Consider the following 14,829-nt stretch of genomic DNA (forward strand, 5'->3'; position numbering starts at 1 on the left):
TTTACAATATTTTTATAAAACGCTTGTTCGATTATGAGTTTAAAACTATAAAACTCCCGTATTTTCGTCTATGGTTGAGCTACAGGCACTTGTACCTGTAACCTGTAAAATTGTAACACAGTACTTTTATAAAACGCAAATTGTAAAAAACGGAGCAAGTGTTGCCAGTAAACGCCTGTAAACTTGTAACTTGTAACTTTATAAAACTGGGCCCTGCTCTCACAAGCGAGTTGGAAAATTAAATTTGCGATTTTACATCGGCTGAAAGTGAACATCAAATTAATAACCATAATATTGTTTTTAAATTAAGAAAGGTATATCCAATATACCAGCCTGAAGAGTCCACTAACAATCCGTCGTGCCGATGCCTTGACCGCACTGACCGTTGCAGGGGACCATCGAGTACGCCTACTTCAGCCGAAGGGTGTCCTGTTTCGGAGGGTCCGAGGCAGTGTCTAATCCGACACCAGAGCGGACTATTCAACGGAGCCACGCCGTTTTGACGCCTAAATAGTGTAGTTCAAGTTTATAAATTTATATAGGTACCTACCTATATATGGTTAGTCAATAAAGTATTGCTTACAAAAATCTTGTTGCCTATTTCAAATTTATAAAAGAATACCTATCGATTATTAGATTTTTTTTTGTGAAACACTGCATTTGGGCATTTCCATTTAAAGTTGTACCCTCGAGTTTTTCGCATGTCACCTTACATTTTTTGCGTTTTACTCTTAAGACGAATTTTTTAACTAGGCAAATGATGTTTTTTATTGAAATATATTATATAGACACATCATTTATTAAGTTTAATGCACAATAAATCACTTTTTTCTTACTTAAAATCAGATTTTTAGATATGATAAAATCACTCTGTAGTACTGTCCCCATCACCGACTTCAATTTTTGATGGACTTTTACACATATTTTTTCTATGAAGGCAACACCAAGTAATGGATTCCTGGCATAGTTGTTGCAAATGTTGAAAAATGTGTTATTGATGAAAAAGAGCTTTAAAAACACCAATAATAGGGTTTAATTTCGATAAAAACGTTGTCCCCGCGAAATGGTGAAACGGACATAGTCCAGGTTGGTTACACAGTTTTCGCTACTTAGCGAAATACTTTTTACCAACATTTTAGGTTTTTTTTCATCCTGGAAACCCTGTGACCATAGATAAAGCTTGTTTAAACGTCAATTTTGATTTATAACAGTCAATTCGCAACCTCCAAGGCGGGCTGGTGTGTGACCGGTAATTTTACTCAATGTTTTGTCCGTTTTGTTCACCTGTTTATGCAGCTTGAACCTTAAGTAACTAAAACACTGTTAATATTAAATAAAACCATGTTTCATATAGTTATTTATCAAGCACATAAGTTGAACATTGCAGTAAGTTTTGTATTATTTTGAATAGATTTAATTCTGGATCAGACAAATCGTTACGTCCTTTTGGTTACAATTTGAAGCGTAACATATAGCCGGACTAGAAAAATGTAACCAAACGGACACGGTAAAGTCGCACGCACATTGAGTATGTATAGTTTTTACCGTGACTTTGTCTATATTTATTTAATTCATATGCAATTAATAAGTCATATTTTATTAAGTAATATTGAGTTTCTTATGTTTACCTTATCTACTGATTTTGGTACATATTTTGTAGTCCTTTTTTTAATCACTGAGTATTTGTGTAAATTGATTATTGTGTATTTTGATTATTGTGATCTCGTCTTTACTTTGTCCATTAAGGTACATGGGTGTCCATTTGGAAATGTCCCCTTGATTTCAAAAGTATTTTTTATTGTTTATTCAAAGTTTATAAGCTAAAATATTAAATTTTTTTGACAATAATCTTTAGTTTTGGTAATTCTAATTATTGTTATTCGTCACATGGCAGTAATGCCCATAACTATTTAATAAACCTAAAAATATCGTACGATTTGGGGCCACCTCGTAACCAAACCACCTAAAATTTCCTTTTATGAAAAATGTTTGTTCTAAATTGGTCAATGATGATTGTTTTTAGGTTGTTTATTAACATTATTATGCTTTAAACATAAAAACATTTGCTTCAAGTATGTCTTTTATTGACTATTTCAATAACCATTTGTAACCAAACGGACCGCAAAAAACCTCCCTCATCCTATTAAATATTAATTTTAACTGGTTTATGCTAAAAATATAACGATTCTCTTTTGTGTTTCGTAAACTAGAATATATTTACTCCTAGAATCACATAAAAAAGTACCAAATAATCCAAATTATATTTTCAACTCGTCAAGTGAGTCATGGTACAACTTTAAATGGAAATGCCCATTTCAGTTCAGGGCAGAAATGAGGCATAGGTACAATTAACAGCAGTAGGTAGGTAAGTGTTAGATAAGTACACTGATTTAGATGCCTCACCCTCTTGGGTGATTCTGATGTTAACTAATTAATTCAATGAATGCTTGTGTAAATTGCTCGCAGAACAAAAACTTGAGTTGATAAACATTGATAAATCTTTTCTTACAGAATTTCAAAGTGTCAAAAGGATATCTCGGGTCCTCGCGCCCCGCGCGGGGGCACAGCCGGGATTGACGCCAGGATGATAATGATGATGAAAAGGATATGGTAGTAAATAATAGTCCATTATATTTAATAATAGTTCTAAGTATATATTTTAAAAAGCTGGAATGCTAAAATTAAATGCGTAAAATTTACAATGGTGCCTCCAGCTTAAAATAATAGAATTAATATATCGACTAAGGAAATAGTTCATATTAAATATCTTTGAGAACATATTTTGCAGCTATACTTCCTGTTGGTGTATAGAATAGTAATCATTTTAAAATAATGATCGAAAATTAATACTTATAAAAACAATGGATACTTAAAACTAATAAGTAGTAAATAAAACTGATAATACATTATTTTTTTGTAATTTCATATGTTTGAGCATTATGTCATGGTTCCAAAGACAGGGTTGTGCCTGCAGATGCTTGGACCATACTCCATATAAGCCTGCTTAGTGTGGCACACCTGGTAGAACTCAGGGGTTGATCCCAACATACTTCCTCCGAACCAGACCGCATATCTCTGCATGTTGTGAGAGATCACCTGCACATCAATAGGCTTAGGCGTGATCCGGCCCTCAGAGAGCATAGTCGAGAGTTTCAGTCTTGCGTCTACTGTGCGTTTAATGTCACGCTGCAGTCTCCTACCAAAGTCTCGGAACATAGTCGAACCACCTGACAACACAATGTTTCCATACAGACCTCTCCTCACATCAATAGGGCAGTTTTGAATCACATCATCAACCATCTCGTTCAACGGCACAGTGAAGTCTGCATTAGAAAACTCAGGGTGGAAGAAAATCTCTGGTCCCAGGAATCTCTCGTAACCAACATCTACACTAAACGGATTCTTAGTAATAGCATTTGTGCCTGTGTACTTCTTCATCCACTTTGCTGGGTCACTGTCATATTTGGCAAACTCTTTGGCAATATCGGGGCAAATGTAGCTGTATCTCTCCTTAATAGCTTTTGCTGTTTCTAAGCTCTGTTCCGGTGGGATGCCTACCTCGCGCTCACGCAGGAGTGACTGGATGAATGAGGTAATGTTTCTACCAGCTATAGGGATATGTTTGATACATGATCCAATAACATATCCTTCAGCTACAGGCACTATATGGGTGACGCCATCACCGCTGTCGACTACAATACCCGTGAAAGTGCGTTCGGCTGACGTACGCGACTTCCACGACGCAGCGAGCGCTAACACCGCTTGCACGGCGATATACAACCCTGGCACATTAAATGACTCAAACATAATCTCTGCCAGATATTCACGATTCTCCGGCGTGTTCAGCGGCGGCTCGGTGAGCAAGAAATGATGATCTTCAGGCTCAGCGCGGAGATACTTAAAGATGCATTGCTCTATGTAACGCTCCATGAGGTCCCAGTCCTCCACAAGCCCGTGGCGCACGGGATACTTCACCGAGTACCCCGTCGCGTCGAACGCTTCATCGCCGATGAAGAAATCCAAGTCCTCGACCGCTTTTGTCATGCGCCTGGTACTCTGATCGCCGACTTTCGCCGTTTCCTTTATCGCTATGGCTGACGGAATGATAAACTGAGGTTCCTTGTTGCCGGCGAACCCTAGCTTGGTGTAGCCGGTACCCACATCGATGACACAAGCAGGCAAATGGTCTCCCATTGCGACACTGTTACTTATATTTTTAAAGAATTAAAAAATAAATAGATATGTAATTTAGAGCTTAAATGGGTGCGGACTTCGGTAAAATATTGCTTAGGTACTTTGACGTATGAATGAATCACAGATTAAGTGTCAGCTTCAGCCAATGAGAAAGCACAAGTACGTTCGGAAAACTATTCGTGACCCGATGATTTTTTAGCAGACTTTTCGAGAGTTTTATGGGTTTAGTAAAACCAAACTTGAGAGTTTTATGATCAAGTTAAATTTCAATATTATCACGTATTATATTAATGATTGATTTGATTTTATTTTATTAAAATTATGTTGTAAATAAGCGTACATAAGGTAATGATTAGGTTTCAGAACCAAGGCCTGTTCACTTCCTAAGAAAGTTATGTCCCCAAATAATTGTGCATGTGTGCGCCTGAAGCTCCTATGTGTGCGTTGGCCTCCGAGAAAAAGTTCCGAGTAATAAAAATAAAAACATTTTGCTACAGCAACATTGCTCCCAACTCTGATTTAAATTATCACGAATTTTATACATAATTAATCATAAAACGGGACTTAAAACGCTTAAAACTTAATTACACGCGATTAAGTTTTATAATGAATATTTGCTTCCAACTGTCTTTATCAATATTCATAAAATATATGGAGGGTAGGTACGTCTACCCACCATAATAAAAAAATATATTTGTCAATGACTCTGTCCAACTGCTGTGGTTAAAGTTCATAACGAAAATTTTATATAATAAATCTTTAAATAATAAATACAACGTAGCGGTACAACCACTATTAAGACTGTAAGTCTGTACCTACATAGATTACAGCAATGCACATAGAAAATGTGCTAAATGCGGAGCAACGGCTGTTGAAGCAGCCAGAGTGAAATTTATACAGCTTTAGTGGGTTCAGAAGGAACCGAGTCATAACGCATCTGGAAAGCGTATTAATTAACCGTGAAGAAATGTATGAATGAATACAAGTTAGAAATCTGTGTAAAATGCCGTGTGTAAAGTGTAGTGTATCTGTGTGTAAAGTGTAATAGGTAGGCATGCCTAATGTTATTTGTATAATACTGAAAACTTTGTGAATGCGCTTTATTAATGTCTATTTTTATTAAGTTGTCAGGGTTTAATTTTCAGTGTATATTTCTATATGTAAAATATAATACAATGTTATAAACATAAATATGCCTTTTATTTAAATCAATAGATAATACCACAAACAAGGGGTAATATTTGCATCTTTCATATATTTCGTGATATGAAGATAACAAATATGTTAATCAACATAATTACTATATACCTATAATACCAATACCCGCCAGGCTAAACCGGTTGTCAACTTTAGTTCCATTGGTACACATCGAGGGCGCCAGTAGTATAAACGTATAAACGATTGGGGACATTTTTTTGTATGGAGTTACCGTTCTTCTCCTAGTGAGTATTATATTCTTTGTTCAGAACGCTTCCAAGAGTCTAAACTGTTTGAGCAGCTTATTTAATCGCTAATACCGTGTCAGTATAAAAATATAGCAACTCTTCCGTGGTGGTGAGTTTTGCACTCTTCCTAAATTCAGTACTCCACGACAGGGACGCAGCAATACGTAGAAGTCAGATGGAGATATCTCCATCGTTCTCATGTGGATCGTCAGTTACCAAATTCACGAAGGTTCCTTTAAAGTGACCTTAGTTAAGTGACTTTAGTAGCATCTTGATAACATCATCTACGACGAGCTACAAAATTGCATCGACACATCATGAATTGAATTGATTCGTAGTGGTCAGGATGCACATGCACTTTTACAGATGTACTTACCCGCTTCACACACCTTGCTTAATTCAGTAACTGACTACAGGGACGCAGCTAATATACGGTAGACATATCTGCATCTCCCTTCTTCGCATTACTGTATCCTTGTCGTCAGTTACTGAAATAAGTAAGGTGTGTGAAGCGGTTTAGGCCAAAGACGCCAACGTAATATCAAGTATTATGGACTTTTATACATTGGTAACAAGCAATATTGCTATCTCGTCCAGTCCTATGGCTGCGTCCCTACACTCCCTACCCTAGATGCCCTAGGCTATCTTGGGATCTATATGTGAGCCCAATTTTAAACAGGATCAATGCCATGTACTTTAGTTATAACTTCTAACCAATGGATGGGACCTCTTTAAGCTCCCCGCCAGTTTGACCGTAGCTAACACGATTTATATGTCGAAAAACTAGAAAAATAAAACAACTTTGTTATGTTAAAGCAGGTAATAATTATTTAATGTGACCTGATACTAATACTATATTTACAAAATTTACATTACAGGAATGTAAAGATAAAAGTATCAATAGGGGTACCGAAATAACATTTTAACGTCAGTTTCGATTAAATTCTATGCCAATAAAAATATTCAAAATAAACCTTCTACCTTATTAACAAATTATTCCATTATGTTGTTAGATCTAACAAATAGTATACATTAGTAAGTATTGTTTTATGAGAGTGGCCAGCTTAGAATGCATTAAGTCTTCGTTAGTAGATAGTGATTATTATCAAAATAATGTAAGACCTATAAGGCCTCATAAACATGAGCGCTTTTACAACGCGCGTTAAAAAAGCGTTTGAATGACACAAATGGATACATGAGTACTTATTCACACGATGGTGGTGGCGCTTTTTATTAGGCGTTGTTGGATTTTCAACTTTAAGCGTTGGTCGTTAAATCTAATTTAGCGTGCGAACGGATTTAAGTGCTTTTTTAACGAGCGTTCAAAAGGCGCTTAGGAGGCCTGAGGAGGCCTAACCTCTTGGGGTTCAGTGACCAAATACTAGCTAGTACATTACCTCCAATGAAATATAAATCTTAATGAGAAACAGGGTTGCTTTTATTTTGCTTCTTTCTATTTTAAAACAAAACAAATTCAACAGGAGTTTTTTTTAATGGCTTTTGGAAATAAGGGCGTGTTTATAATAAGTTGTGTAAACGAGCCCTTACAAATTATAGTACAGTGGAACCTGGATAATTGCAATCTCAAGGGACCGGCCATTTTTTGTCAATTAACCAGGTTTTTCATTTAAGCAGGTCGTGTCAATTAACGAGGTTCAAAAAATCGTTGCATCAATTATAGAGGTTTTCATTAATAGAGGTTGCGTTTCTGACAAATTTCTTTTATAGAGGTGCAAATAACCATTGAAAGTAGACACGCTTACGTTCTGGGTTTCTAGTCTATAAAAAAGCTATATATAGCTTCTGTCAATATTTGCACTTTTACACTACATTAATTACAACATTATTTTCTTATTAATCATTCGGGTTTAAAAAATTCCATTGAATTGTAGAAGAAAGTTTTATTAGAATATAAAAAGCATACTTTGTTTTTGATTTTAACAAAACTATTTCACCTACAGGCTGTGATAGATACCCAATAAATAAATAGCATTCTGGATGAAGACATAAATAAAATGATCATTGCTATTATAATATTGTTTCTGCTGTCTGCAAATACATTATTTCAATTACAGAGGTAATAAGTAAGACATAGAGGTAAAAAAATAGAACAATAATAGAGGTAAAAAAAGAGCAGAAATAACGGATTTTTTTAACACAGTGTTAATTATAGAGGTCTTAGTTGCTATGTGGTCAATTACAGAGGCAAAATTACGAAAAGCACTAAAATCTAAATTGCAATTATAGAGGTTCCAAAATTTCAATTATAGAGGCCTTTTGGTCTCAAGGGACCGGGACCGGACTTTTGGTTGCAATTATTGAGGTTTTCCATTTATCCAGGTGCCAATTAACCAGGTTTCACTGTACTAATAGACGGGCGTACCAGACAATCTTGATCCGGTCAGCGTATCTCTTTCTCGTTTTCACTCATAGCTGCGTCCTTAACGAACGTACGGCGAACCACATTCCACTCGATCGAACAGGTCTCAAACCGTACCAAGGTCACGGTCTTGTCCGACCGTTTGTTAGTGCTTTTAAAATATACATATAAAGCCCACTTGCACCATTCCGCTAACCCGGGATTAATCAGTTAAACCGTTAACCTAATGTCAAATTGTACTGGTAACCATGGTAACGCCAAGTTTAACCGGTTAACCCCGGGTTAGTGGAATGGTGCAAGTGGGCCTAAGTATCCACAACACTTTAATTTTTTATAGCCAGATTATACCTAATTACTTGCAGACTTTCGTTTCTAAACTTCCATATAACGGTATTACTTTATTTAAGGCGTGTCTATCTGATAATTTACAATAAAAAAATAAAATCTGTTCGTATAAATACATCAATAAACCAGATAGAACTTTGGTGGACACGTTGTGTGAGAAATTTCAACAGAAATAACAAAATAATATAAATAAAACATCCTGTATACTTACACTAAAATTCCTTAACCTATAATAATCAAACTGAGATTGATTATACTCTTTCAGAGAGTGAGTCTGAATAACGAAAGACGAACCTTTTAAATTCAGTTGTGGCAATATCATTGCTATTTGAACATTTTGACTGCCAAAGACGTCAACTGACGTGCGCGGCTACAGACCAATATCAACCTTCGTGCATTCCTTCAAGGTTCATGATTACGCGCCGCACCCGATAGGCGTGGCTTTCATGTTAGTTACATTATTTCGAGCATCTTTTTTGTCATCCAGGAGCGTTCAATGTTCAGCACGATCAATGTCAAAATAATACTTTTATTCATTTACCAGGTAAAATGCTTAACTTTTACATGAGTCTTTAAAAATACACATTTTAAGAGCCCTTCAACGTGCACACTAGCGCCACTGCTAAATAATTGTGATTATTTAAATTTCACGAAAGATATTTAAAAAAGGGGGCCGCTACGGACTGTATTGTGTATTTAAGTACCTTTTTAATACATCAAACTAGTTTTTATGTTGCTGGATTTGTCAATCTATGCGTCCAAAGTAAAAACGGCCGTTTTTGTTTTGAGTTCCTAGATCGACGAATCCAGCAACATAAAAACTAGTTTGACGTGTTCTAAAGGTACTTAAATACACAAGGCTACAAATATAATGACCACCAAAAAATACTTTGGTACCCTAAATAAAAAAATCATGCTTGCCAAAAAAAATTACTGAACACCAAAAAAATAAGGCCTAAAATTACAAATGTACCACCATTTTAATTACGACTGCACTTCAAATTGTATTCGAATACCAAATATGTTGAATGATTACCAAAAATCATTAATGATCACCAAATCTTGAAGACAAAATAAATGCGATATTTTCACCTAAATAAACCACTATGATACCAAAAAATTTATACATATTACCAAATAAAGTAAAATGATGCCAAAATTACTAGCCCCTCCCGCTCAACCCCCGTACCCCGCACCGCATAACTTAGGTAGGCATACTGAAATGCTACTAGAAAAGAAAAGTATGTTAGGTTAGGTTTGTACTGCTATCAGTTAAGTGGGCTAGGTTAACACTGCGACCCTTACAGAAACGAATTGCTACTAGAAAAGTGGGTTAGGTTAGGTTTGAACTGCGACCCTTACAGAAAAGAAATGCTACTAGAAAAGTGGGTTAGGTTAGGTTTGAACTGCGACCCTTACAGAAACGAAATGCTACTAGAAAAGTGGGTTAGGTTAGGTTTGAACTGTGACCCTTACAGAAACGAAATGCTACTAGAAAAGTGGGTTAGGTTAGGTTTGAACTCCGACCCACACAGAAACGAAATTCTACTAGAAAAGTGGGTTAGGTTAGGTTTGAACTGCGACCCTTCCAGATAAGAAATGCTAATAGAAAAGTGGGTTAGGTTAGGTTTGAACTGCGAACCTTACAGAAACGAAATGTTACTAGAAAAGTGGGTTAGGTTAGGTTTGAACTGCAACCCACACAGAAACGAAATGCTACTAGAAAATTTTGCTTTGCTTTAATAGGATAGTTAGCAAGATTTAAAAATTTGGTTATAATTTTACATTAAAATGGAGTTCTAATTTTGGTGGTCATTTACTATTTTTGGGTTTACAATGATTATTTTGGTGTCATTTTATTTAATAGGATAGCACGATGTAATAATTTGGTTATCAATTGACATTAAATTGGGGTTTGAAATTTGGTAATTATTTACAATTTTTGGGTTAATAATGATTAATTTGGTGTCATTTCCTTTAATAGGATAGTAAAATGTAATAAAATTGGTAATCATTTCACATTAAAATGGTGTTATAATTTTGGTGATCATTCATTATTTTAGGGTGGTAAAGTAGATTTTTTTGGTATTAAATTTTATTAAATCTGGTGATCAGTTAAATAGCAGCCAATACACAATACAGTCCGTAGCGGCCCCCATTTCTAAATACCTGTCGTTAAATTTAAATAATCACGATTATTTAGCAGTGGCGCTAGTGTGCACGTTGAAGGGCTCTTAAAGAGAAATTATCTCTATTTATAAGATCTTTTCCACTTTAAAGTCCTGTCCAGTCGAAAACAATTTTTCGCCAATCTGATTACATTGTCCGATCGAATTAGGTGGTGCTTTTTCACCAATTTTAAATTTATGGTAATATTTGAGAGCTCTAAATTAAAAAAAATGCCCCAAAACGTGTATTATACGCGTTTGGGGGCATTTATCTAGTATAAATAGTACATATAATACTAGCGTCACAAATTTGTATCATTGCGTCATCAGTCCGCACCCCGTTTTATCGGTAATATCGGACATAATCGGCCGTTGAATTCGGCGAGCCAAATTGGCGTTTGCGTCCGCACGGTCTGGTTTGATCAGACAATTTAATCAGATTGGCGAAAAATTGTCCCCACCTGGACACGCCTTAAGTTAGAACAGATTGGACAATATTTGAGTCGCTTAACTTCAAACTCGGGTATATAAATTCATGTCAGGTAATGCGATTTTGGTATTGAGAAAAGGTGGAGAAAAGGTAATAGAGTAGATATTTGTTGAGAGGGTCGAATAGATTTACCAGAGTTTGAAGTTAAGCGACACTTTTGTTTGTTGCAATAATAGTTCCGACACCTCCGACACCCAACACTCCCAACAATCGCTATAATATCTCATCTCCTATGTTTTTATCCCTAATTTTGTGACTTGTATTATTGTTTTAGTTTTTATATATTCAACTAAGAGTATTGCAATGCAAATAGTTTGTTGTGGCGCGTAACTCAAATTATTTATAGGTTTAACTCTCGTTATTCAGGCCACCACATGTTGTAACAAACATAAGTCAAACAAGGACTTGTCAAAATTCATCATTCATCACTTATATGACTTCATTCTAGCAAAAACATAGTGAATTCAAAATATTTGACCACGAGCCGATCCAGATTTAATCTTTTCGACGCCAACGACGGATACATGCGAACCGCAAGTCCAACGCTGAAGACGGATTAATCTGCCCCAGATGATGAATGATGATGATGTCTGATAGTGGATGAGAAGCAACATAGACAGAGACACCTACGTGCATGTGCATAAAGTTCAATTTTAGTTTTGACACTTCCGTACCGTGACGTCTGACTGACAGCTTTTGTGTTTGACACGGCGTCAAAAAGGTTAAGAATTTGTTACACTTTGATACAATCTTGACGATCGTCTTGTTGATTGGCGTGCATTTTATGCATGAATTTGACTTTATTTCGTATGCACCAATCAGTTTCAGCTATGTTCAGGTCGCATCAAAATAAGATCAAAACCATAACAAGTTGTTAAATCTGAATTTGGCGCCTATAGTGGAACTGGCCAATAGCCAATCATCTAAATTCCTCTTGCTTCAACTTATGTTTGCAATGTCTCCTGATTAAGCATATAAATGTAACATTGAGATACAAACTGTATAAAATGACACTTTCAAATTAAAAATTGTCTGATTACATCAACTAACAACAATATAATCAGTATTATAATTTCTCAGACTTATAAGCATAGACAAAAACACATTTGAAGCATTCCACGGGCTGTCTTTTTATTTCATGGACCTTTTGATCGGTGTTTAACTTTAATTATTTTAGACTCTTTGTCGCAGAAAATAAACTCCTATGACTGCAAATCTTCACAAAATTCGCGTTTACGGGACAACGGTAGACAACTTCATGTAATGCTCCATTACTTATGTTAGATTTATCATTTGCCCTAACATTGTCCTCCGTGTCAATGTTCTAGATTTCTCACCACATTGCATAATCTGAGTCCTCCATGTCGAAGATTGTGAAGAATCCGAGAATGGTCAGGTACACTATCACATTGCCTGCTAGGGTCAAGTAGCATGCCCCCGCTGCAATCTGGAACAATCAAGACGGTTTTTAGCAGTTTTGTTCATTAGGGAACCTTTTTTAGGGTTCCGTACAGTAAAAACTGGACCCTATTACTAAGAATCCGCTGTCCATCTGTCCGTCTGCCTGCCACCAGGCTGTATCTGATGAACCGTGACAGCTAGACAGTTGAAATTTTCACAGATGATAGAATGGTACGGTGTCTAGACTCGCACTTGGCCGGTTTTTATTTATGTAATAAACATGCAAGAGAAAGAACAACACTTTTTTACTTACAGTGCCCACATGTGCAAGGACAATAGGTAGACCAAACGAGCTGACAACCAGGCCCATGGTCAGAAAGACTGCTGTCTCCATGCAGGGTGAATTACCACCCGCAGTGCTGTCTGTGTGTCGGCGTGCTATCATCGTCGGGATGGGACACATCACATAAAATAGGACTACGAAGAATGGCCACCATAGTCTGAAAGTACAAAAAAAAAACATTGTAAAATTGTATGTTGTCATTTTGTATGCAAACATATAATCGTGCCATAAGGTATAAAGGTAATAGAGAGTGGTGCATCATATTTTTATCTGGTTGGTTTGTTTATTAAACTTTATCAATATTTAAGCCTGTTTAATCAACAGTATCAATTCATCTAACGAAAAGTAAAGTTATCTATGTCAATATCATTGTTTGGTTCAGCTGTGAAGTAAAAACATGTCAAGGTTTAAACTGCCATGCTTATACCTATACCTACCATAAAAAGTAGTCATGTCATAATTCAATTAAAATATTTTTAACCACAATTCTATTATGCAAATAATCATAATAGTAAAGAAACGATAAAGCTGTGAATGTAATTACCTGTATTGCGGTAAGGCACACGCTAGTATGACCATGGTCATACCAATGGAGCCAGCAAAAGCCAGAGCTATCAACCTGAAATCAGTTAACCAAAAAGTTTTATTACGATCACTAAGCACAAGCAGACAGTGGTATTGAAAGTCTGAAGTTGGTTGTTTTTAGTAACTTTGTTTTTACAACACCACATAGAAATAGGTAATAAAAAAAAACTATTCCATTGTAGAATATTCAAAATAGAATTCATGATTCAGAAACCTTGTATAAGCTTATATGTGTCAAAGTCTAGTCCAAGGTCCCACTTTGTTGCTTACAATAAGGATGATATTTGCTTGTATTTTTATACAAATAACCTGTCAAAGCGTCCTTATGGCAAGTGACTAATTGGGACTTTATGCATGGAAACAACACATATGGTAGGCAAAACTTGAGTTACTTTATTAGAGTTCCAAGTGCCCTTAGGCTGCGGTAACTGTTTAACATCAGTTGGGCAGCACGCTTATTTGCCACCAATGTGGTTCAAAAATAAAGGTGTTAAGAATCAGTAGAATCAACAGTTGCCAGAAGGAAAGAAAGTTCTTTAAGACTGGTTAAAATAAAATGAATAGAATGTGAAGAAATAAATATTTTGAAGGAGACAAATTAGTGATTTTGTAATACATGTTACAATATCTATCAACACAGGCACATTTTAAGATACCATGAGAACACCATAATTAGTTTAGATCACGCTTAGCATTAATTAGAAATACATAATATACCGACTATAATGAATGATGTATAAAATACCTACACAAAGATTAATTTGAACATAGTTTTTGTATAAATATATGAAAATGTGGAAATATTTTTTATCACATGTTTGAACATCTAGTTGGCATCATTTCTGTACATAATGTTGACATATTAGCTAAGGTATTATAGTGTAAAATCTCATTAGAGTACCTACCAAGTACCTACGGTCTGTCCTACTTACAAACAAATCAGATATCATCAATAAGAGCTACTAATATAAACACAATGAACTTACCCTATAATTCATCCATGAGTAAAACATGAAAAGAGAAAAATAAACAAATTAGACTAGCGGTAGATAAAATTAAGAACTTATTTGTAAATAATAGAAATGAGTCATTGAGACTGACTTTCATGAATTTTAATCTTAAGATTGCAAGACTGTTAGAGGATATAAAATGTGTCATATTACCTTTAATTCCTGCCATTGCTGTAAATTACACTCACTACCAAATGGACAATCAAGTGTTTGTATTATCGTTGAAATTGCTAAATTTTACAAGGGCAGATTGAGACGATTGAGTACACATACAATACGAAGTAAAATCAAATACAGACTAGATAGATTAAGAACAATGAGAATTTCACCACAGAGTACAGATTGTGCAAGCAAATTCATATTCATTTTTTTTATTTCATTTTTTTTATATTGCCTAACTTGTTTATCCGTTAAAATGTATACCAACAAACCAATAATAAATTAATAACTTTATATTTAATCTACGCG

General features: G+C 35.4%; 2 protein-coding genes across 2 annotated transcripts; both read right to left on the reverse strand.

The window, feature by feature from the left end:
- Nucleotides 1–2,635: 2,635 nt before the first annotated feature.
- On the reverse strand, nt 2,636–4,367 carry LOC134671988 (actin-related protein 3). The gene has a single exon (XM_063529885.1). The coding sequence runs from the start codon at nt 4,192–4,194 to the stop codon at nt 2,938–2,940; it is 1,257 nt and encodes a 418-aa protein (XP_063385955.1). The 5' UTR covers nt 4,195–4,367; the 3' UTR covers nt 2,636–2,937.
- A 2,073-nt stretch (nt 4,368–6,440) lies between these two features.
- On the reverse strand, nt 6,441–14,644 carry LOC134672010 (leptin receptor gene-related protein). The gene is made up of 5 exons (XM_063529911.1): nt 14,514–14,644; nt 13,311–13,385; nt 12,737–12,923; nt 8,015–12,469; nt 6,441–7,207 (listed from the first exon to the last, which is right to left on the reverse strand). Exons 1-4 carry the CDS (start codon nt 14,528–14,530, stop codon nt 12,356–12,358), a joined length of 393 nt encoding a protein of 130 aa, XP_063385981.1. The 5' UTR covers nt 14,531–14,644; the 3' UTR covers nt 6,441–7,207; nt 8,015–12,355.
- Between the last annotated feature and the right edge of the window lie 185 nt (nt 14,645–14,829).

Source organism: Cydia fagiglandana, chromosome 16 (assembly GCF_963556715.1).
Source record: "Cydia fagiglandana chromosome 16, ilCydFagi1.1, whole genome shotgun sequence".
NCBI classification, from domain to species: Eukaryota; Metazoa; Arthropoda; class Insecta; order Lepidoptera; family Tortricidae; genus Cydia; species Cydia fagiglandana.